General features: G+C 38.7%; 1 protein-coding gene and 1 long non-coding RNA gene across 3 annotated transcripts in view; one reads left to right on the forward strand and one right to left on the reverse strand.

Moving 5' to 3' along the window:
• LOC105534973 overlaps window positions 1–174 on the reverse strand; it is a 3,689-nt gene extending 3,515 nt beyond the window's left edge. The window contains exon 1 of the long non-coding RNA XR_001005365.1: window positions 62–174. This is a non-coding gene — a long non-coding RNA (uncharacterized LOC105534973). The remainder of the gene's footprint in view (window positions 1–61) is intronic.
• Window positions 1–25,731, forward strand: part of ITGB8 (integrin, beta 8) — a 94,497-nt gene that overhangs the window by 1,104 nt on the left and 67,662 nt on the right. The window contains exon 2 of one of the 2 annotated variants that reach the window (XM_011973909.1): window positions 389–435. Coding sequence is in view for 1 of the 2 variants with exons in the window: in XM_011973908.1 (XP_011829298.1) it covers window positions 219–345 (127 nt within the window). In the remaining variant the exon portion in view is untranslated. Of the gene's footprint in view, window positions 1–6; window positions 346–388; window positions 436–25,731 lie in introns of those variants that run through there. The other variant, XM_011973908.1, reaches the window with a different exon arrangement.

Below are 25,731 nucleotides of genomic sequence, written 5' to 3' on the forward strand. Positions count from 1 at the left end.
GTGCCAAGCCGGTAGGGCCGCAGGGGCCCTGAGATGCCGAGCGGTGCCCGGGCCCGCTTACCTGCACCGCTTGCTCCGAGCCGCGGGGTCAGCCTGCTAGGCCTGCGGAAAACGTCCTAGCGACACTCGGCCCGCGGGCCCCGAGGTGCGCCCGGGAGGCGCGAGCGCGCGTCCGGAAAGCAGCCAGGCGGCGGGCGCGGGGCGGGCTGTTTTGCATTATGTGCGGCTCGGCCCTGGCTTTTTTTACCGCTGCATTTGTCTGCCTGCAAAACGACCGGCGAGGTCCCGCCTCGTTCCTCTGGGCAGCCTGGGTACTTTCACTTGTTCTTGGACTGGGCCAAGGTGGTAAGTTGTTTTGTTTTGTTTTGTTTTCTTCTTTTCCTCAAAGGTCTTGGGCTGGCACGAAGAGCTGCCCAGCCAGAGCATCCCGGCCAGGTAAGTTGCGGTCATCAGAGAACTTCAAGAGGGCGGGTGCGTGGCAGCGTCCTCTAGCACAGATGGCCTCTAGGCCAGGTGTCAAGCGTTTCTGCCCTGGAGCGACAGCAAGGACTAATTATCAGAGGAGGCACTGTGTGTTACTCCTAGGTGTTGAGGAAGCCCTAACAGAAAGGAATTTTGGAAGACAGGGTGTCCTGTTTACAGAAGTCATTTAGGGGCCCTGGTCCATTCTTAAGGGCATCGTCTGTACAGAATATTCTCCCCATCTTTCTAACATTTGGGTCCACTAACGACTAACTTGCCTTTAACTCGAGGCTGTAGGTAAGTTGGTTATAATGGGAGTAGTCTTCAATTTTTGAGTCCAGAAAAGGACAGCATACGAGTTTCTACTATCATTAGTGCTCAATCCGAATGAATCACCCACACTGGAGGGATATTCATGCTTTAAGTCACCATCCTTTCAGCTTAAAAAAAATACTATCTAATTGATCCCTCACAGAGATCCATCTCTGATACAGAGAAGCAGAAAGAACTCTGGACCAGGATTGACAGCTTTCTGTCCAGGCAAACCATTTATGTCAGAGCTACCTTGATGTGGAGAGGTTAACTCTTTATGAAATTCATTGTCCTCATCTGTAAAACGAGGTTAATAATACCTGCCTTCTCTAAATCACAAAGGGAAGTTCAAGTCAAATAGTACATGAGAAGGTGTTTCAGGACTTTTGATTTATGAGACAAAATCAAATGTAAGGTGGTATACCAGATTGGATTGTTGGAAAATTATACAACTAAGTAATAGGACGAATCATGAGTTTAGAATGAGTTCTTAATGGTTTTCAATATAGACCCAACATTTATTTTTGCCAATGCAGTGACTATTGTCATACTTTCTTTTTTTTTTTTTTTAATTTCACTTTTTCTCTGTTTGGTCACCAAGTCCTTAAATTATATTAGATCCTTTCTCTGACCTCTCGGGCTCAAGGAGAGTTGAATTAATAGTTGTAATTGTTTTGTAGGTTAAAATTTACTCCTATACTTTGATGTGCCAAGTTTTTGCCTGAAGCTAATTAAAACAGCCAAGTCATAACCTTATAAGTAGGCTCTCTCTCTCTCTATATATATATAAAAACATTTGGAAACATCCAGCTGTCTTTAGTAAATTGTTGCATATATAGTTTTCTAATATTTGTTTCAGGGAGATTTGCTCAGTTATCTGAAATGGAGAAATTAGAGTAAATCTCTTGATCTTGTGGTTATTTTTTGGCTTGTTTGTTGATTTCAAAATAGTGAAAAGGCAAAGGAAAAAGTAACATTCATTATCAGTAATCTCTTAAATGGAAGAAGCATGCATTTGTTGCAGCAAATTTTCCACTAAGCATAATTTCATCCTGTTTCAATAAGTAATAAAGTCCTTTTCTAGATTTAGTAAACACACACACACTAGTAAAATGACCAAAATTTGTGTTATAACAGTATATTTTGTTCCCAATGTATAGGCAAAGGAAAAAGTCTCACTTGCCTCTAAAATTTACTATTTATAGTACATTTTAAAAAAAACATTAACTGTGCTTATAAACATTAGTCAGGCTCTTGTGAAAAAGCATTGTATTTCTACCCAGCGTCTAAAACTGATTTGAAGGAAATATTATGAATGGGCCTCCTTGCACCTGCAGACCTGAAAAGGGAATGCTTATCTGAAATCAGAACAAGGCATCCTTTTCCCAGTCTCTGTCAATATACAAAGGTTTCTGATGTATACTGATTTGCATGGCAGTTAAAAACATGCAAAAAATGTAAATTATAGCCAGTATAACTCAGAAAATTAGAGATCAGCATAAACTGCTGTACTTTTGTGATATAGCTACAAGTCTCAAATTATATGTCTTTACAGTGCAAATTAGATGCTTAAAGCAGAATAGAAATTTAGGTATCAGTTACAAAGGAAATCTTGTTCCCTTGCTCAGTAGTTTACACCAGGAAAATGTTGAGGGCAATAAAGCCATACAAAAGAGACCAGAAGCTGCATAAGACCAGCATAACTTTGAGTTTAATTTTTAAAGCAGAATTTATAGGTCTCGAACACATAGTTTATTTTTAATAACAAATATATAGTGAGCAGTGGGGGATGTTATTAATCAAATCCAAAGATTTCTGATGTAGAAAAAATTATTGCAGTTTGTTTTTTAACTATCTCTGGTGGAAATTACCCATGGCTAGAGAAATAATAGCACTATATACTGGTTAATAAATAACCAGAAAACATAAAGTATATCTAGTGATTAATATTTGAAGAGTTAATGTAGCAACATTGTTTCCACATTTACTTATTTTAAAAGATAAAGAACTTTCACTACCTACATTTTTATATAGCAGTATAAGTGTAACAAATTTCAGATATCACAGTTTCTTTTTAAAAAGCGGTAACTATTATTAAAATGAAATTTCACCTTCTGTTAATTCAACTATCAATTATTTATTCTTTTCAACAACAACCAACTAGATTAACATTATTCTGTGACCGTAGCATTACTTCCCCTCAAAACGTTGCATAGCATAAGTGTTCCCAGAATTCTTTATGCTTACCTAAAGTGATTGGATATTTAAAAGAACCAAGGTATAATTAACAAAAAATTCATCCTTCTAAATTATTTGCATAATAAGCACCCAAATTAATTCATCTTGAAGCAATGGCAACACTTTCTGATAAATTAAAAATCATACATGTTTGCCCTCTAAGCTGACAGCAAAGTAGCTGATATGGTTTGGAAAATTCCAGAAAAATTCCTGTGCCCCAAAATAACTTATTCTCTTGTTACCAAATTATCTGAAATCTCACTACTTAATGGATTCTTTTTGGTTAAACATGGTATTAACCCTATGATTTTTTAAAGTTTTTAACATTGTATAATGGAAATTTTCAAATGCATACAGAATTAGAGAGAATGGTACAAGGGACCGCTATATACTCATCACCCAGCTTCACTAACCATCAACTCAAAGCCAACTTCTGTCATCTCTGCTCCTACCAGTACCCAATTCATCCCCTTCTCCCAACTAAATATTTTGAAAGAAATTTTTCATGTCATTTTATTTTAAAATATTTCAGTAAATAAAAATTTTATGGGAGGAGGAACACACTGTAACTAATCTTAAAGATGAATTTTTTAAAAAACTGAAACTTAGGGCAACAAGAATGGTCACAATGTTTAAAGGGAGCAATTGCAGAAGAGAAGGACACAAGGAATGGCAAAGACACAGTTTCAACCATTTACTTTTCAATAGTTCTATTATAGTTCCATTAAAAATATTTTTATTTAGAAAGTATGGATACACAATAGCTTTTTGATATGCATGTGTATGAGGAGGGAAAAACAACATGAGTAAATCTGCTTCCCCAGAGAAATGTTAATTGTTTTATTCCAATGAAATCACAGCAGGTACACCTTATAAAGTTTCAGTTTTAAGGATCCACCCATCCTTGCATGATTAGCTTTTCTCCTATCTACTGTATAATTTAAAGCAATATCCATATATGTGGCAAAATCTTTTTATCTCTTATTTTTCACTCTCCTTTTGCTATAAGTCCTTCAAAGAGTTATCCATAACTCTTGTCTCCGATTCTTCTCCTCATCTTCTCTTTGAATCCATTGTGAGCAGGCTTTCTTTATCACCTCTGCAGTCCACTCTCATAAGATCAGGGTAACCTCCACATTGCCAGATCTGATGTCCAATTCTTAATCTCCATCCTGCTTGATGTATCATCTGTTGGTGACTTGACACTGTTGACCTTGCCCTCCTTGGAAATAGTTTTGTTGGCTTCTTGGACCCACACTCTCTTGGTTTAAGCTCCTTCTCCACCTCTGATGTTGATTCTTCCTCATTTCTTAACCTCCAAATGTAGGAGTGGTTCAGAACTCACTTCTAAGAACTTCTCTGATCTAGTCTTGGGTCTTTTTTTTCTTTTTCTTTTTCTTTTTTTTTTGAGAAGGCTCACTGCAAGCTCCGCCTCCCGGGTTCAGGCCATTCTCCTGCCTCAGCCTCCCAAGTAGCTGGGACTGCAGGCGCCCGCCACGACACCCGGCTAATTTTTTGTATTTTTAGTAGAGACGGGGTTTCACCGTGTTAGCCAGGATGGTCTTGATCTCCTGACTTCGGGATCTGCCTGCCTCGGCCTCCCAAAGTGCTGGGATTATGGGCGTGAGACACCACGCCCGGCCCAGTCTTGGGTCTTAAATATCATTTCTACACTGACACCTCCAGAGTATTTATCTCTAATCCTGACCTGTTATCTGATCTCCAGAAGGTGCAGCAATTGTGTGAACCACATCTCCACTACATGCCTAAAGGCAAAAACCCTAACGCATTCAAAACCAAACTCCATTTTCTTGTCCAGTCTTCATAGTAACACTGTGAGAGAGGTCCCTATTTTTGAAGCAAAGAAACAGGAGCGGAGGGGATAAGTAACTTGCCCAATGTCACCTATCTAGTAAGTAGGAGAGATGGGATTTGAACGTAGTAGAGAAAGCCTGAATTATGCTTCAGAATATGAGCTTCCTAAGCAGTCTTCATCATTTCAAACCTTTGTCCACCCTTTCTACTCAGAACTTTTCCCTAGCTCCCCCATTGTCTTCAGGCTCCTCATACAACTTCCTCCCAGCGTTGCTATGGACACACCCACGTGTGACCTCCTTGAGGGGAGAAGCTGCTTATATTTTTGTGTGTCCAGTGCTTGGTACACAGTAGGTCTTCACAAAGTATCTGGAGTAAATGACCCCATGGATAACTTGAGGATAATAGTGAGCAATCTAAAATTGGGCAGCTAAGCAAATTCTCCCTAATCAGTTCTAAGCCTCACTAGAATTTGAACTTAGAGAAATAAAGTTTTCTTTTAAAAGTGGGTTACACCATAAAGGACACTTGTTTCTGTTTTCCCAGCCCATACCAGAAAGCAGTCTCTTGACCTTCTGGGCAAATCATTAGCAAAGATTAAAAGCTGAGACTTAGTACTCTTTAATCTTATTTTTCAAAGTCTGTCTTGTTTTCAAACTTTCTGTGACAATTATTTCTATTGTTGATAATAAAATATAAAAAGTGATCCTAATTCTTTACCCTTGGTATCAACTTTAAAATTGATTTTGATTTAGATTATGAAAACTGGAATTTGTAGTAGTTTTCAACTAAGTACTTTAAAAATTAATAAAAAACCCAAGCTATTCTAACTGCTTTAATTACTATTCATTCAGACTTTCTTAAAGCACATACAGCTTTATGACAGGCACTATACTGAGTTCTGGAGTTAAAAAATAACAATAGTTAAGTTTTGTGTATTATTTACTGTAGGCCAGGCACCCTCCTAGACACATTATATGAAAATATATTATTTAATGCTTACAACCCTCTTAGTTATATACTGTTATTCCCATTGTATAGGTAAGCAAACTAATTAAAGAGGCATTGAATAACTTCTTCAAGATCTCTTAACTAATAAATAATGGTCCCAGAATTCTGATCTGTGTGGTTTGAGTCAGCATTCTGAATCATAATTATATAGACATATAGATTGCTTTTCAAAGGTGAGAGGAGTCCCTACCTTGAACCTTGGAAGGTTCAGCTCTAGCCGTCCTCAGACCATGACCTCAACCATGGGCAGGGAGTCCATGGGGCTTGCTCAAGTAGCGTCTGTCACCCCCTCTAGATCATCTCCAGAATTCTTAGCCTAAACAGCCTCAGGCTACTTTTATGGCCTGCCATCTGGAGGTAAACTGAGTCACCCCTGTGCCAAATCCTAGGTGAAGATGGCCAAGGACACTGACACAGGAGAAGTAAACAGAGCTTGGACATGCGAGCTGAAGTGTGCATGTAGGTAAACGACAGGCTACCTGTGCTGCAGAACAAATCTAGAGGTGGGAGAAAAGAGGGGAAGATCATGGCCGGAGAGGCAACACTTCACACACTGCTCAGTTCCTAATCAGAAATCTGGAGGTGAATATTCCAAATTCAGACCTAGCCTTCCAGGTCATTATGCATATATATTTATCAAGGAAGGAAGATAGAACTTGTTTTACCTGTGGGTTTCTTTGCCTGGTTTGTAGCTGTTAAATATTTAGTCTGGTATGCTCACTGCTATTTGTGCTCTTGCTGTTGGCCCTGACAAAGTTAGGGGCAGACTTGTCTACTAGTTTAAATATTACTGGCGGCCGGGTGCAGTGGCTCACACCTGTAATCCCATCACTTTGGGAGGCTGAGGTGGGAGGATCACTTGATGTCAGGAGTTCGAGACCAGCCTGGCCAACATGGTGAAACCCCATCTTTACTAAAAATACAAAAATTAGCCGGGCATGGCAGTGCGCAGCTGTAGTCCCAGATTCTTGACAGACTGAGGCACAAGAATTGCTGGATCCCAGGAGGTTGCAGTGAGCCAAGATCATGCCACGGCACTCCAGCCTGGGCAACAGAGCCTGGGCAACAGAGCGAGACTGCATCTCAAAAATAGATACATAAATAACAAACAAATAAATATTATTTGGGGGGAGACAAAGAAAGCACCAGAGACCATTGCATAAGGTAGTCTGGTAGTCTTGACTACCTCATGTCAAAGTGCCTTTATATTTTAGTAACTAAATCCCTTTTGGTAATCTTCGAGATGTGTACAGATTATACAAAATTTTACTCTCTTGCAAATCATGTTATAATGAGAGTCAAATGTATGCATAGTGTTAATTTAGTTTTACTTATTTCCCACTATTATTTTAAAAAATATTTTAGAAGGCCAAGCACAGTGGCTCATACCTGTAATCCCAGCACTTTTAGAGGCAGAGGTGGGCGGATCACGAGGTCAGGAGTTTGAGATCAGCCTGGCCAACATGGTGAAACCCTGTCTCCACTAAAAATACAAAAATTAGCTGTGTGGTTGTGCACACCTATAATCTCAGCTACTCAGGAGGCTGAGGCAGGAGAGTTGTTTGAACCCGTGAGGTAGAGGTTGCAGTGAGCTGAGATTGCGCCATTGTACTCCAACCTGACAACAGAGCGAGACTTCATCTCAAAAAAAAAAAAAAAAAACTTAGGAAAGAACATTTTACTGATGCGAATGACCTAATTTGGTCAAATTATTCAGCTAGCATGTATTTGATATTTAATATCTATAAATGAATGACTATATAGAAAAAGCAGTGCCATACTACATTCATGGAGTAAAAGGACTATTTTTCAACTTAAAGTCAATCTTAATGTAACCTTATTTCATCTTTCACAGTAAGTAAATTATTTGATTTACACACCAAAAAAATGTATTGAAAGTCAGAATGATTTCCATTGGGATTTTATAATTTAATTAAAACAGACCCAACTTTAAACAAAAGTGCTAAGATCAACTCTTGCTAGGAAGCTACTAATATTAAACAGATATATTTAAATTATCTTCCTGCAGTTATTGAAAAAAGTCCTTAACTAATATTAGTTTAGAAAACAAAAATAAGATTATTAACTTAAAATTGCATTGTTAAAGTGTTCTTATCAGATATATACTTTTAAGATGATTTTTAAAGATGCTTCTATTTTGAGTGCTATTATCCAAAGTACTAAATGTGCATTTTTAGGCCAAGAGCAGTGGCTCACACCTGTAATAACAGCACTTTGGAGACCAAGGTGGGTGGATCACCTGAAGTTAGGAGTTCGAGACCAGCCTGGCCAATATGGTGAAACCCCGTCTCTACTAAAAATACAAAAATTAGCCAGGCATGGTGGCGGGCACCTGTAATCCCAGCTACTCAGGAGACTGAGGCAGGAGAATCGCCCGAACCCAGAAGGCCGAGGTTGCAGTGAGCCGAGATCACGCCACTGTACTCCAGCCTAGGAGAGAAAAAGTGAGACTTTGTCTAAAATAAAATAAAATAAAATATAAAAGTTCATTTTATAAAGCAGCATATAAGGTCTTATAAAGTGGCCTTTCATGCTGACCTCATCAGTGAGCCAACCATCACTGCTGGAATGGTTTTAGGCGTGCTCTGTCTCTGCCAGGTATTTTATTGTTGTTTTGCTTTTTTTGTAATCAACAAATACTGTTACATTTGTTAAGGACAGAATCTGTTGCTATTCCAGATAAATGTTGGTATAGTTTGTTTATTCTAGAGGATTGCCAAAAATTGTACAGTCTCGTGATAGGACAAGGTAAAAAGCAGAGTAGCTGTCAAGGGCTAGTTCAAGTCAAAGTTCATGGAAGAGACCAAGTTTGGAAGTGGAGAGAAGGACTGCTGATGAAGACAGGAGGATGAAAAGCTAGAAATATTCCAGCTCTGAAAAATTGTACCAAATATATCTTATTAGGTATGTGAGATGTGCGGTGGATTTGGGCCAGGAATGTTTTGGTGTTTTCCATGGTTTTGGACTCAACTTCCTTTTAGGATAAAACGGGTTGATATTTCAAGATCTGCCAATAGTAAATGAAGCCACAGTTAAAAGTACTGCTGTTTCATGTGTACATGTGGTACAAGGGTTCTTTCCTTGGAATTGAACAACAAACAGCTTCCCAGGTAAAGGCATTTTTTTTTTTTTCTGATTTTAGTAAGGACCATATATTTAGGATAATTTCTTAGTAACCGTTACAGGTACTAGGTAGGGAAGGGGGCTGGGTGAAAAGCTTCATCCTTATGGAATGAAGGATTACCACTATGCTTTAAAGGATCATTAGAATATTATGAGGTCAAACAAAGAAAATAATTAAAAGGAAAATTCAAAATTCTACAAGGACTGGATTGACAGGATTTATATTAAGGAGTATCAAATAGGGAATGTCTTCTCTAATTGCCTGCTGGAGAGGTGCAAAGAGGCCAGGCTGGGTAGGCTTAGTCATGTAAGGTATTCATTGACTGCAATAGAACAAAGGATGCAAAGAAGTTTTGGGGTAGCCAGGACTTGCTGTAGAACTGGCTGTTCTAGTTGGAAACAAAGACACTATTGTATCTGAACTGTATTGTTGGCAGCAAAATGACTGGCTGGTCTCTTTCTTAGTACAAACCATACCTCCCAAGGTATTGCTCCATTGTCTTTTTGTGCATTTGGTTTGGATTTTTATGGGGAATTGAAGACAAGTGGATCATGAAGTGCAAAGTAAAATGCTCTAGAAATGACAGATGGGGCCCAATTTCCAAGAAAATTCATCTGGACAGTGGCAGCACTGAGAAAAGAAAAGAAACATTGAAGAAGGGAGTCACTTTCAGGCATCCTTGGTTTTGGTTAAAAAGGTCCCTTTTGTTGAGCGTGTCAGTCACTACCAGCTAGAACAAGGGCCCTAAGGTGAGGGCCAATGTATATAATCAGAGAGCCTGACCTCAGGTTGATACTGAAAATATGAGAACTAAATGGCACTACTACCAGTCTTTAGCTTAGAAGATATAGCATGTTTGATGCCTTGTGAAGAAGGTGTCCAAGGCCACATGATACTTTGTAACATCTGATGGGATTGTGATCACATGGCAGAAGGGAAGGGGGATCTTCAGCACGTGCCTGTGGCCCACTTAAGACAGCATAGCCAGATGGAGATTGGGCCTAGACCACCCTTCTAGGGCTGTCTGGGGCTGACAGTTGGCTACTTGGGGGTCAGCATAGCACTGATGCCAGAACTCACTGTTGCTTGAGGATTGATTATCTGGTTATAGACTTGTCTGGGCAGAGATTGACTTTTGGGCATTATGAAGTCAGACATCAGGGCTTTTTGGACAAATTCTGCCTCCTAGGGATATGTTTGAGGAAAAAATAAAAAGATATGTTACTTCTGACTGCTTTCTACTGGGGGGGTAGAAATGTTGAGTCAGCCAGAACGATCACTGGATGTTACACTCCTCCTTCTCACAGGGCAAACTTCTCAAAGACTGCCCAGATGGTATATGATATTTTCTCCTATACTGCATAATTTTCAATTCCTTTGGGATTAATCTTAAGAAAAAAAAAAAAAAAGCCCACATGCAGAACCAAAGTATTCTTGGCCCTTTGAACAAACTAGATGCTTCTAGCATGATACAAAAGAACATCAAGCTCCAGAGGACGCCAGAATTGGCCTCCAAGTTGTACAATATAAAGCTGCCCTAGTGTCAGAGGACCCACTAACTGGTCAGTCCACTTGAGGATCTTTGTTAGGGCTCTTCATTGACAATCAAGGAACTAAATACCCTGAAAGTCCAAAGAAATATTGAATTACCTCAATGTTTTGGAGCTTACCTCTCCAGCCTAGTGGCACTCTTATACATGAATTTCCTAGGTGGAATTTGGATTCCCAAAAACATTACCCTTAAAAGGGCAAACTCACCTTTCTAGGCCTCTGAGGATGCTGTACAGTAAGTGGTCCAGGATGGTCTAAATGAGTTGGTTACACGAGACCAGGTTGTTGGATGTTGCCTAGATATACAGTAGACTCTTCCATCCAAAAGATCACAAGAGGTGCCACATAAACACTGGGAGACTGACTGGAAATTACAGAATCTGAGAGGGCTTTACCAACAACTTCTATACCCATGGCACATTTGGTAAAAGATTTTTCATTCATTTTTAAAAAATTTTTTTCTGAGTTGTTGGTGTGCAAAAGTGAAAGGTGGTGGGAATCCGGGCTCTTTAGGGTTGTTCAGGAGCCAAGGAATCAGTGGCCACAGATACTCACACTGCATGTGAGATCACAGAAACCTAGAAATACAAAGTTTGGAGTTTGGTTGTCATTTGTTTGGGAATAGTGCAGAGCCTTCCAGGCCAGAAGAAACAGATCAACTTAGCTGTCTCTGCATAATCAATGGATATGCAATGTGGGTCTGACAAGGTGAAGAGACATCCTGTTCCCTCAGTCATGGTGAGGGTGTAGCTCCTGTATTTCCCATTCAAATATAAATTGGTTGTACATTTTGAAAGGCAGCTTGCGGGTCTTAGTAGATATGGCAGCGTTGAACCTGAAAGGTATTAAGTGTTAGAAGACAAAAGAGGTCTGAGGTCCAAGGGAAAGCTAAGTAGGAAACAGAGGGGCTCAGATATCAAAGTTTAGACCTAGGAAGTTGGATATTGGCAGATAATTTCATGTCTTTGAACAGGTTTGCTGCCGTTTGGCCAGTTTTTATTGATCTAGCTGCCTGGGCTGACTCTCAGTAGTAACCTAACAATACTGTGTGGTTTTTAACGGATGACGTATATTTGGGAACCAGACAGAATAAAGATGCAATCATGTAATAAAATGGCCCGGGAAATTCCTTAAGGAAGTTTTCTCTGGCCCTCCCACTCTCCCTTGAGGTGACATCGTCCTGTTATCTGCTGCCTGCTGCACGCTGCCTGTTCCATTTGATAGCACTGCTGTTAAGTTCTGTCTTATGTCAGGTTGTGCTGTTATTCTACAACAGGAACATATGCAGGTGCCCTATCCCTAAAACACTGCACAATGCCATGACTTAATTGCAAGTATTAAATAATAACAAAAAAATTCAGGGATGGAGAAGCCATCAAAATTACTACCTCAAAATTCCTTAAGAAGAGGAGTTTTCTGCTCTCCACTCCCAGATGATAATGTCCTTTCTCTTTTGACTAAATCTTGGCCCATTCTCTTCCTCTAATCAAGTAGCTTTTGATAATACTAACACAGCTACCTATGAGCAGGTAAAAATTCGTTATAGGAAAATCTTGGTCACCTAGAGTGCCTATGAAAGGTGATGTTTTAAGTAGTTAAATTCTATGGCCATTTATATTCTGACTCTTGCCTTTGAACATCTTTTCAACAAGTGTGTGTACACTTTCCTTTCTTGGTAAGTACATCATTTAAACTTTCTTTGATATTTGAAAAAAGCCTTGCAGTTATCCTTTGATCAGATTTGCAAATTTTCACCATTACCATTTAATCAATAAATGAATTCATTGCTTGAGGACCTGCTCAGTGCATTTCACATTGGACTAGTTGCTATGGGGACAGAGAGGAAGTAAGGTGTCAAGGAGATGGGGTGGCTGAGCCTGAGGAGCTGTGTGGGCATACAATACGAGATGGTGCTGTGGGGCGAGGTGGGTGGTTTGGGCCATTAGTGCTGTAGAGCTTTAGGCTTCTGATTCAGACAGGAAATAGGTCAAATGTGTTCTGATGCAAGACAGAACATTGCAGTCTTTTCTAAAGATTAATACTTAGTTTCAGTTTTTCTCATTTTTTAGGAGGGAATTAAAATCTAGTCCCCTGATTAATTGAAGGTTCCAGCTATTTAGATTTTATAATACATATGGTCCACCTTTTCTAGGCATAGTGTATTTTGCGAGATGGTCTTAAAATGCATCAGCACAAAGCAAAATCCATACTGTGTCTCCAATAGTACATATAATTATTTGCATTGTTTTTAGCTATTAGAAGAAACTTTTAAATGTGTGTGTAAAGACAGGAAAAACAGAAGTGCCAGTATTAATTTTTTAAATGAGTAGAGTGAGGATATCACAATGGCAAAATTCAGGGACAACCTGTGGGAAACAATAGTGCTTTGTGTGTGTGCAGAGAGCAGTGCAGAATGGCCAGAGGAGCAAGTGCAGTAGGAGGACAAAGCTTCCCCAGGGAGACGCACCCTGAGCTGAGCTCCAGAGTTGACCAAGAGAAGGGACAACATCGGGAGGAAGTTACCCGAATGTCACAGAAGTAAACAGAAAGAAAGAGCGAGCACATAGGATGTTTTGGGCAAGGCAGGGGAGACACCCATTCATCCTCTCCTTCAGTGAATACTTACTGAGCTCTTACACTGTGCCTGGTATTGCTCTAAGCCTCAGGGATATGGCAGAGAACCAAACAAAAAGATCTGCTCTCATGGAGCTTTTGTTCTAATTTAGAGAAACAGACATTTGACATATTAAAGAAATAGAATGTGTAGCACACCAGACAGCACTAAGTATCTAGCACCTTCTGTAGAGAGAAAGAAACCCAGATGGGTAGTCAAGAGTACTGGAGATGGAGGTATGATCTTAAGTAGGATAATTAGGGAAGGTCTCACCGAGAAGGTGCTATCTGAGCCAAGTCCCAGGGCCTCAGGGAGGGAAATATGAACAATATATCATCTGCCTCAATAACATATAACTTTCTAGTAGGATATTGACATTATAATCCAATAAATTCTTTAATTTTAGCTAAAATCGAATATGTGCTAATTATTTAATAAATATTTTTCAACAAGTGTATGGCAAGTACCATTCAAAGTATGAAAACATTATGAAACTAAAGGACAAAAGTTCTTGTTCTCATAAGTCTTATATTTTGGGGGAGGACAGACAAAATATTTTTTAAAATGTAGTTATACATAATTATCTAGTATGTTCAAAGGTGGTAAATACTATGGGAAAAAGTGGAGCAGGGTTGGGGGAGGATAGAGTTGCCATTTCAAGTAGATTAGATGAAGTAAGCCTCATTAAAAAAAGACCAGTGTTTGAGCCAAGCCCTCAAGGCAGTAAGAGAGTTAGCCTTGTGGGTAACTGGAGAAAGGGTAGAGAAATGAGAGGCTATGAAACAATGTGAGATATTTTTAATGTGTGGGAGGATTGAAGGACTGGTAGTGGCAGATTTTTGGTATCTGGAGCCTAGGCAGAGTGAATTAGCTTGTAAGACAAGAGGTGGTGGTCAGACAGGGTGATATGTGAAACTGGAATTGTAGAGAAGTTGCAGTTACTGGTAATTACAAGGTCTAAAGTTCTTAACATGGAAGCAAAGTAGCCAAATCAGGGTGGAGGACAAAATAATTGGAGGCGAAGAGAATAAGGAGCTGATGCATCTTGTATTGCAAAGATGATGTGTGTATATACAAAAATTGTCAGGAATTGACATAGGAGTACTGTTGGAGAAAATTATAGCAAGCAAGGAGGCAATATTTTCCAAAAATGAGACAGCATCTCCCTGTGGTTGGTAAATGTCAGTGAATGCCTGCAACAATTCAGGATAGTGGGTGATATAATGTAAGCTGCAAGTGTCAAAGCTCAGGGTGGGATGACTAGGGGATAGAGAGGAAGAAGTGCCTGTGAATAGCAGTAAGGACTCAAGAAGACGCTTACACATCTCCAAGCTCAAGGATATTTGGATTCTGGGAGAAACACCAGCCATTACTCTTGTGGTCAGGGGAAGACGAGTTCTCAGGGGAGAGCCAGGTTTCTGTTCAAGCAAGATGGTAAAGGGGACATTCAGATAAGGGACTGGGATATGGGCATTCCTTCTGGAAATGGACTGTGAATTTCAGAGGGCAAAGGGGATGGGTTTCTGGAGTTGTAAAGGAGTAGGAGATAAGGAGAAAAGAGGGGTTGTGCAGAGCCTTCTAGGGATTAGAATGTGTTGGGGGAATGAGGGTGAATCTGGGAGTCTTGGGCTTCTTGTAGAAACTGGTGCAATAAACATGGATAAGTGAGATTAGTCTTTGGGATCTCAAGGTAGATAGTGGTGATGATACTGTGAGTGATTGAGGGGCAAGGGGAGGTTCTGAGATTTGCTCTTGATTCTTATGGAAGGAAGAGACAAGGTCTAAGGAAGCCTGACTTAGTTTTGATGTGAGGCATTCACTCCACCCCATCTCCTGTCGAAAGCAACATGGACTTTTTTTGGGCGTCTTGAGACACTCTTGACTCCAGATGATTAAAGTGATTGCCTGAGAAATATACAACACCTGAGGATTATACCTGAAGGGGGCGCTGCAGGCAGAGAGAAGGTATGTACATTGATCATGACATAGGGCATTAGGGGAAAAGCAAAAGACAGCACCTTGGAGTTAATGGCAGGTAGATTTGTTAGAACTTTATGCTGTGGTCTAAACGTTTTTGCTTCTCCAAAATTCATGTATTGAAATGTAATCATCAATGTAATGACATTAAAGACGGGGCCTTTGGGAAATGACTTGGTCATGAAGATAGAACCCTGGTGAATTGTATTAGTGCACTTATGAAAAAGGCCTGTGGGAACTCGTCTGTCCCTTCTGCCATATGAAAACACAGCAAGAAGGTGACACCTATGAGGAAGGCACCCTCACCATACCACCCCATCTGTTGCTGCCTTTGTCTTGGTCTTGCCAGATTCCAAAACTGTGAGAAATAAATTCTGCTGTTTGTAAATTATCCAGTCTAAGGTATTTTGTTATAGCAGTCTGAATGGACTGAGACACTTGAGTACTCATGTGGTGGAAATAATTCCAGGTGTTTTGTTTTGTTTTATTTTGATTTGATTGTTTAGTAGGGTAGTAATGTGATCACACTGTATCAGTGAAAGAAACTGGTAATGTAGTTAGTGATTTTTAGTGGTAAATGGTGTTTGTAAGAGACTCTGAGAACATTGTTACATTAAAGCAAATGATCAATAAGGAGGGCCTCATCTAGGATGGATCCATGGGAATGAAAAGAGGGAGCAAGAAATACTAAAGACACTAAAGTAAAAGCAAAAAGTCTTGGTGACTGACAGGTTGCTGAGGCTGTGGTATAGAGAGGAGGCAAGGTTGACCACAAAGATTTAAATCAGAATAGATGGGAAAATAATGTAATTAATGGAACAGATCATTCAAGTCAGGAAGAGGAACATAATGTTTGAGACTCGAAGATTTTGAAGTTGTGGCAGGAATCTGAGTGGGTTGCCCTGCAGATAGTTGAAAGTTCAAGACAGAAGCTTGGGTGAGAGTTTGGAACTGAAGGTACCAATTTGGTGGTCATGTTCAAGGAAGTGAGGCTTGGAATCTGTTAGTTCATAGAGTCATCAGGCTGTAGAGTTGAGTGAGCAATGTGAAGATAGCCAAAGACATAACAGTCTTGAGAGTTGCTTGAGAATGAGAGAAGTGATAGAGTGCCCACTTACTGTTGAAAGACAGAGGAAATTTAAACATTGCTGAGTGCTAGTTGCTAAATGTAATTAAGAATTATTATTTGCCTTTGAGTGATCTATTAACTAGAGAGCTAGAGGAAATGATCTTGGTAATGAGGAGAGATATTTTTCTAATAAGAGAACAAAGACAATTTTGACTTGAGAAGAAGGAATATTATTTAGATTTTCTTGATAATACAAAGGTAAAGTTAGGGTCATATCTTAAATGAGAGGACTTGGTATGAGTTCTTATGGATTTCATGAGAAAGAATTAGAACAGTGAAAGTGAAAACATATGATGGAAAGTCAACAAGAAATTAATGAAAGCAGAGTCTAGGAACTAGATGAGGTGAGAAAGAAATTTGGAGGGAACCCAATTCTTAATAGGCTTCTGGCAGTGTCCCATAAGGCAGCCTCAGATAAGCAAATATTGCTTAGGATGCATCATCCCATTTGTGTCTGACCTCCTGTTCACTTTCAACTCCATGTTTTAGAGTTCCTGAACCAGTAGCCTGCTTTCTGTCTCCTCCTCTGGCTCCTCTTGAATTTGTTATTTATTCTGCTTCTCTTTGGTTTTTCATACCTAAGAACTCATTCATGGTTCCGTTATCCAGTGGCTCCTCTATAGCTCATGAGAATTTCCTGCTGCAGCTCGTGGCCCCAGAGAGTCCTAATGGCTCTGTCCATGGTGGAGGTAGTGAGGTGTGGGGGGTGTCTTGGGTAAGACAGAAAAACCTTGAGCAAGGTGATGAATACATTGTAAATTTAGCTGTTTCTAGTGCTGATAACAAAGATAGGGGAGCATAAAAATAAGAGCTGTGACCTTTGAAAGAATAGAGATTGATAAGTGTTACAAGATGGAAGTTGGGGAGAATCTCATAAGTAGCCAGTGGGAACAAGGAGAATATATTTCCAAAGCACTGTTTGAACACTTCCCCAAGGAATGATGAACTCTGCATAAAGCTGACTTTTGATGAAGGAGAAACAGTAGCTGGACCATTTGGGGAAATATGGAGAATATGGAATAAGAATTTTATAGGACAATATGGACTATGGTTCATAATACAGTATCAATATTAAATTTTCTGAATTTATCACTTCTACTGTGCTATATGTTTTCAAATTTCTACCAATGATATTAAACTGAACAAATGTTAATTGAAAATTATAAGATATTAAAGTACTATGGAAGATTATCTATCCTATAAGATACAGTTAACATATTTTATGATAATTCAGAGTTCCTTTTTGTCTGAGTCTCCAAAATAAAATGAATTTTAGAAAAGACAAATATTTAGAGTCACATTTGGCACTGAGGATAGAAGAGAATTTACTTTAGAGAACAGGATATAAAGTGTAATATTGATGTGTAGTTCAAACTATATTAGTATTACTATTGATCATAATATTAGCTTGGTGCTAAAGTAATTGCGATTTTTGACATTACTTTCAATGGCCAAAACCGCAGTTACTTTAGCACCAACCTAATAGTACTAATTACCAGGATACTTAATCTTACATTGGTATCACTACCTACTCCGTTAAATTTCTTAGGCTGCCGAGAGTTGGCAAGAAATTGCAAGCAGAATATAACAAATAAGTTTTGAATTTGAAAATATTTTTTTATTATCTCACAAACAAGTTCAATCCATATGAAGAAGCATTAAAATAAATTAATCTGAATATAAGAGGATATGTAAATCAAATGCCATATATGCCGTATAGGGATAAACAACTTTAATGAACCACTATCTAATCTGTAATAAACAACAACAACAAAATAAAAACATAAGCTGTCACTGGCTTTTTTTCTAAAAATCATATAGTGTAGTTTAATGTTTTGCTACATACTGGCAGGAAAGAAATAAATATTCCTTTACTGTGCACTGGCTGTCTTTTATCTAACAAATAATCCATCTAAGTTAATTTACAGTGCTAATTGTAAATAAACTTTATTGATATAATTTACATCAATAAACTGCATTTATTTAAAATGTCAGTGGATGAGTTTTGCCAGATGTATAGACCTCTGCAGCTATGTACCACTACCGTCAACATACAGAACCCTTCCACCCACTAAAGTTTTGCTCATGCCTCTTTACTGACAGTGCCAAAACATAAAACAGGGAATAATCAGTGTGCATTATTGGGCAACTGTTTTATCTAATGTATAGGGATTTTGGTGGCCCTTTTTTAAAAAGCAAAAGCAAAAACAATTCCCTTTATTGAAGTTGTTGTTGTTGTTGTTGTTGCTGTTGTTTTGAGATGGAGTTTCACTCTTGTCGCCCAGGCTAGAGTTCAATGGCGTGATCTCAGATCACTGCAACCTCTGCCTCCCAGGTTCAAATGATTCTCCTGCCTCAGCCTCCTGAGTAGCTGAGATTACAGGTGCCCACCACGATGCCCGGCTAATTTTTGTATTTTTAGTAGAGACAGGGTTTCGCCATGTTGGTCAGGCTGGTCTTGAACTCCTCACCTCAGGTAATCTGCCCGCCTCAGCCTCCCAAAGTGCTGGGATTACAGGCATGAGCCACCATGCCTGGTCTTTGGTGACCTTTTAAAATAAATCTTTCCTATTATAAATTGTATCTTAAGACAGTCCCATAAACTCACAGAACTGTACATACTATAAAGCAAATGTTCTCCGCCAATCATGTCACTGTAAGTTGCACTCTACTTTTCAAAATGTTTTCACAGCTCAGTGGAGGAACACAGCACATAACGAGGGGAACATTTTTCCTGCATCATCAACGAGGAAGCAAAGCTTCAGCAAAGTTAGTTTATGAAGCGGAGGCCAGCGAATAGGCAGGGTTAGGAGAAGAACAAGTTGCCTTCTCCTCTGTTCCAGATTTGGCTTTTAAGACAGAGCTAGAAATTCACAAATGGAAACAGCGACTGCGAACACCACTTCCTATGCTACTGCCTAATTAGCATGCAGCTCAGAGCTGTCCCCTGGCAAGAGCCTGGGGAAACATGGTTGTAAAAGGACAGCTCTCCCCTCTGCTGAACAAGTGCCAACCAATCTGCTTTATGCTCTCAGTGAAGTGTTCAGGCTGGGGCTTTTTCATGCTAAAACTCAGTTTCCCTGTGCATAGAGAAAAAAAATGAATTTTGAAAAGGGTACCAAAGTATTTAGGAGAGTCTCTGACTCCAAGGATGGAAAATAATCTTACTAGGGAGAATCTAACATTCTTATCTTTAGAGCGGGAAAATAGGATTACCTTAGCACCGATGATAAGAAAAGTAATGACATACTACTTATATTAAAGAATTATCTGGAGGTACTGGGGATTACTGTTGACTCGTCACTTAAGAACTAATAATAGTACTAATTAGCCAGAGGTTTTCAGTCATGCTTTGGGAAAATTCTCTTTTTTATGTTATTCTCTATTCTACCTAAGACAGTGTTTACAAGAAAAGGTTCTGTCATCAGAACTGGGTTCAAACTTGGTCTCTGTATTTACCACTTCGGTGACTTTATGTGAGACAGCCTCTCTAAGCTGTAGTTTTCCATCTGTAAAATGGGCATAGCAGAACTTTCCTCATGGGAACTTTATGAAGCTTCAGGTAGATCATTTATATAAAGTGCTTGGCATAGGGCCAACACAGTGTAATACACAGATACTTGTTCTTTTTTTTTTTTTTTTTTTTTTTTTTTGAGACGGAGTCTGGCTCTGTTGCCCAGGCTGGAGTGCAGTGGCCGGATCTCAGCTCACTGCAAGCCCCGCCTCCCGGGTTCACGCCATTCTCCTGCCTCAGCCTCCCGAGTAGCTGGGAGTACAGGCGCCCGCCACCTCGCCCGGCTAATTTTTTTTGTATTTTAGTAGAGATGGGGTTTCACCGTGTTAGCCAGGATGGTCTCGATCTCCTGAACTCGTGATCCGCCCGTCTCGGCCTCCCAAAGTGCTGGGATTACAGGCTTGAGCCACCGCGCCCGGCCAGATACTTGTTTTTTTAAATTTTCTCTAATTTTATTGTACTGTATATATAGATTTAATTTTCAAGTGCAGAGTCAAAACATGTTAAACACATTCTTGAATTTTGAAATGTGATTACAGGAAAACCAAATCCTAAGTGACCTAAAATTCATGTTGGATTCTAATTTACCAGTATATGTTTTTTACTTAGCACTAAATTTCTTACAATATAGAGTGTTGCTTTGCTACCCTAATCAAGTTCACACCTGCAATGTGACTTTAAGTTTAAAAGATACATTGTAGAAAATGCATTCCTAATATCCTTGGGCATTTTTTTAAACCACCTTAATCATGTCATTTGAAGTTTGGACATGAATAGCAGAGTGCTTTTTTTTTTTTTAGTTGGAGAAACGAAACCCATACCTGCCAAGAGTTGGAAATGAAAATAGGACGAGCCCCTGAAACTCTAGTGTGTTAGACTGAAAACATTATTTAGAGGAACAGAGTGGGAAACCGGTGAATATTTTGGCTTTTATAGAAAGGGAGTGTGCCTCATAAACAGGACAGTTGGAATGTATGGAAAATTTCCAGTGAAAACAAGACACAAAGCACATGACTAATAATTGCTTTTCCAAGTTAGACAAATGCAGCTTTAACCAGAATTTGCTCCTGAGGGGCCTTGGGGGCCCTCCTTGAATCTTGAGACTTTGATCCTTTTTTCAAGTTCCAAGTCTAATGTAGGAAAAGCTATACAGATAGATGATATGGTTTTGATCCCATCTTTCTTCCTGTTTCTGCCATTCCTGAAAATTCCCAGCAGGTGAGTGTCAGAAGACAAATTGAAGTATTCAGCTAAATGAGCAACTGCAAAACTGAATTTATTCCTCTTCAAGAATTACTCTTCTTGTATGTTGAGTGACCATTTGGCTGCCAAGAGAAACTGCCTTGCCTAGGAAACAATATGGACTGCAAAATCAGTTTCAAACACAAATGACAAATCTTCCTTATGTTTTGTCATCTTCTTTCCACATCAAATATACATGTAAAGATGTGCAGAAGGCATAATCTGAAGATAATCAAACAGCTATTAACCAGATTTCTGCATTTCCCCTATCCTTCAAAACCAGCTTCAAGTCTACCTTTACGTTGAGAGAGTGCATCTTTAACTATGGTATTCTCTTTCTCCTTTCACATTTCCTGTAAACTCATCATGAATTGCCTTGTCTATTGTTTTGATTTCTCATTGAACAACAAAGGAATACTCTGTGTTTAGAGTGACCTTAGACTTCAGCTTTCCTGAGGAGTTTCAGTTTAACATCTTGCACCGGTACAATTAACAGTGCCCCTTTCAAGTTAAAAAGTGTCTCGTGTAGATCATAAATTATATAGTCACCCAAAGTGTGCAGCAATCAGAGCTTTTTCAGTGCGAAGTTGATTATGATGGGCATAAATGAATCATAATAAAACGATCTGATATGATCCCATCTGACTGGGCTTCTTGTGATGGCCCATTTCAAGAAGGATGTCATTAGTGGCTTCACAATGGTTCTTCTTGTAAATTCCCTCATGACCTAGAGTTTTGATTTATGCCATCCCAGACCACTTTAAGCTCTGACTCATGCTGGGATTGCCCTAACCAGGGCAGGGCAGACTAATGGAATGCATTGCATTGCCCTAACATTTCTTAACCTGCCCAAGGTTGAACATGGTTGTTTGTTTTTCTTTTGTTCTCAAAAATCTTTATGCTAGCATAAAGCCCTGTTATAATCACACAAATTACTCACTATGTAACAGGAGAAGTTGAAATTTGTTCCTGAAACATAAAGATTGTATATAATAAAAACCTTAAAAACCTATCTATTGAGAACCAAAGATATTAGTGCTGTTTCCTAACGCATTACAAGAAAATTCTGCTCAGTCAGGGGATACTCACCTTTGGAGGTACAAGGAACATTTGATGAATTCAAATTAGGTTTAGATCTGTGCAATAAGGAAAAGTAAGTGAATTTGGTGGTCCTGTACCTGAGGATGGCAGCATTAAAAAAGACTATTTTAATTTAGTAGCATGTCATTATATCTTCAAAGATCTTTAAAAATAAGCTAGTTCAGGTGAACTACACAATATCAGAAGACCAAGTGTAAGAAAATGGTAATCTGTGTTTGTGGAAACATAAAGATGAATTCATCTAGCTATGTATCATTATGTAAACATAGTTCCATTGCCTTTTGTGATAAATAGGTTTTGGAAATGAAGATTACTTAAAAATATATGTAGTCAAGACTTACAAAAACTCAGGAATTAAATTGCCAAATTAACCTCTACTTAGAATATTGTTTATTAATTACACATTTATTGAGTGTGTTCTAGTATATTGAGTGTATGTATGAGGCTCATAGACTGGATATACAAAGAAAATGTATTTAAGCACCTTTCCTCCCAGGAACTGATAATCTAGTATTCTTACTTTTCCAAGGAAAAAAAACAAACATGAAGAAATACATCTCTTTAGTGTGGATGGTCTACTTCATATAAAGTGATTTTATGCTTAACATTTCTTTTAAAACATTTACATTTATTCTATTAGAGTCTCTTATTTATCTTTCAAAACTCAGATGAAAATTCATCAGTTAGGGATTGTGTTTATCTGCAAGTAAGAGGGTCTTTGAAAACAGGATTAAGTAAGATTCGAGTAAGACTTCTTTCACATCAGACCCAGTTCTGAGAGTAAACGAGCAGATACAGGGACTCCTTGGTATTCTAAGAGGCCTGGGCTGCTTTCCTCCTGTTGTCTTTAGCCTCAGCTTCTATGAGACAATTTCCCTCAAGTCTGAATAAGTCTGCTGCAGGTCCGGACATTACATCCATGTTCCAGGCAGAAAGAAGCAGGATGGGCATAAGGGGAATAAAAAGGAAAACAAAAAAACTTTTTTGAAAACTTTCACAGACGCCCCATTCAGAAACTTCTGCTTCCGTTTAAATTAGCATAATTAGTTATGCAATCATCATCATTGCAAGAGAAGGTGAGAATTGCAGCATTTCAGTTCCTCTCAATGCCACCTTCAACAAATCTAGGTCCGTTAGTTAAGAACATGCAGGCAAACAGCAATCTGTGCTACAATACTCTAATCATTTATCACCCTCTGGGGGAGATTATTATATAGACATTGCTAGTGCCCCACCCATGCTCTTTTTATAGGACTGGTGCACCCATCCTCAGCTGCTCTGCATTCTGGCTGTTTATGGCTCACAGTTGTCACTTTCTCAAAGGAATTGCCCTCCACCAAAAGGAGCCACATTGCTCAGAGATGCCTGGAACATCGACCCGCACCAACCTCACTCCTCCCCATACCAGGCTGCATGCAGCCATTGACCGTCTGATATGGGGTAGAAAACAGGCCCCAGGCTTCCAGGTGGAACAACTTTGTGTTGTCATTTGGGCTCAAAGCTATGGCAGGGGTCAGGTTGAGGCCAGACTCCCTTTGCACCAACGTATATGCTTGCTGCTTGCACCAACGTATATGCTTGCTCCCTGTCCCAGTAAGTCACTTGCTAACAATCTCTACTCCAGGGTCTTTCTCAGGGGAATTAAAACAATTGTTTTTTCTTGTAATGTCCTCATTCCCCCAGCTTCCTGCTGAGCTACTATATAAGAATTGAACATTATTGTACCACCTCCTTCTCTTCCAAATACACGTTCAGACTATCAAACCTAATCACTGGAACAGCAAACAGAGAAGGCAAGATAGAGAGGAATCCAAACTGGTTTTCACTAAACATAAATACTATTGTAGGTTTTCCTAAGTGAAAGTAGAGGCAAAATTACTTAGAGAAAATAGTTTGCCCCCTAAAGATACTTATTTTCATTTCCATGGTCTGAATGCCTGTTTTCTACAAGTTTGAAACAAATTAAACACTATGGTGGAGGCAAAGGAGAGGAATGTGCCAGCCCAGGCTGGGTGATACTACAGGATTGTAGTATTTCCTGAAAGCATCATTCAGAAGCCAACTACAAATATTTTGAATTTCATGAATTTTGTTCAATTAATTCTATATGAGCACAGTTTAAATAGGCATTGGTGGTATTTAGCAGCTAAAGTTTTGCCACAGATGTGTTATCGTTATTTTAATGACATCTGCTTCTTTGTCTATTTCAACAAATAGGTCCTTGCTCCCCCTGTTTTGAGGGATCATCTCAGGCACTAACTTCTCGGTAATATATCTTCTCTACCTCTTCGGAACCTCCCTACTCAAATCCACCTTTTTCGGAGAGCTTTCTGTGCTTCCTCCTTTTCTCTCATGCCCATTTACTTAATCCCTGGTAACGTTTAACTGACTTTTGTTTTGTTTTGTTTGCTGCACCTTATTTTCAAAGAAGTAGGCCTAAGCACCTACTCCTTGCCTTTATTTTTGTAGGGGCCTTTAGGAAACCTCAAATCAAAACTTGGAATAACTAGGTCGTGGCCAGTGATTAGAATGCCAATGTATTTATTTGTTTTAATTTTTATATTAAGTGATAGCATATATTATATTTCTCTGTAAAAGACAGATTCAGTAATCAAGTAATATATTTTTAAGGTATATTTACATGACCATGATATGTATATGTAGAAGGAGGAAAACCCAGTTATACTCTAAACTTTACTCTTAAGCATGCTCAATTTGTCTGATTTTGACTGTTATCAAAGCAGAATATGCATTAATTACAACAGTGTTTACTTGTTTTATTTTTTAAGGAAGTAGCTTTATATAGTTATCTAAATTTAATTTAATTTGTATAGTAAATGCAATTAGGAAAGGGATGTTGCCTGGAAAAAAAATGCATTTCTTACAAATCATTTTGTCTAGGAGTAACAGAAGAATCCAGAATAATTGATTCTAAATATCAAGTACTACAGTTTTTATCAGTTATAATTGTTCTTTTTGCCAGATAACCATGAACATCCTTTATATGTTGTTAAAATTTTATTGACTTTACTACAGAAAAAAACTAGAAATGTCTCTAAAAACTTTAACTTGATTCAATCACTTGACTTATGGAAAGATCCCATTCTAAACACTGAAACTTCTGTTGTCCTTTTTAGTTTTGGGAAGTTTGTTGGTCCATATTTTCCCCCGTTACTTCTATCAACTAAATATTTTCAAAATAATATGAATGAATGGCATCATCAAAAACAAAGAATACCTAAGTGGGTGTCATGAATGTCTTTTCCTGATTTTTGTGTACTCTGTCCTGTTGACGATGGATATTTATTATATTTTATGACAGATAGCTATGGAGGTAATTTCACATATGTCATAAACATTTAATTCTAGGAAATAATTTAAAAATTATTCAGCTTAAATCAATGTTCATGTTGCAAAATATGAATAAAATGCAGGTGTTCTAAGAGATTTTCAGTAAGCCAGTTCATAGTCATGCCAAAGTTGTATTTGTAATAGATTGGATGGATGTGTATATATTCAACGTTGTGGGCTTTTAAGAATCATTTTTAAACAGCTAAAATAAATGCAGCACTTTTTACTTAATAGCCATTTTTATATATTAGATTTTTTTTTTTTTTTTT

This window comes from Mandrillus leucophaeus, unplaced genomic scaffold, assembly GCF_000951045.1.
Source record: "Mandrillus leucophaeus isolate KB7577 unplaced genomic scaffold, Mleu.le_1.0 Scaffold140, whole genome shotgun sequence".
Taxonomy (NCBI): Eukaryota; Metazoa; Chordata; class Mammalia; order Primates; family Cercopithecidae; genus Mandrillus; species Mandrillus leucophaeus.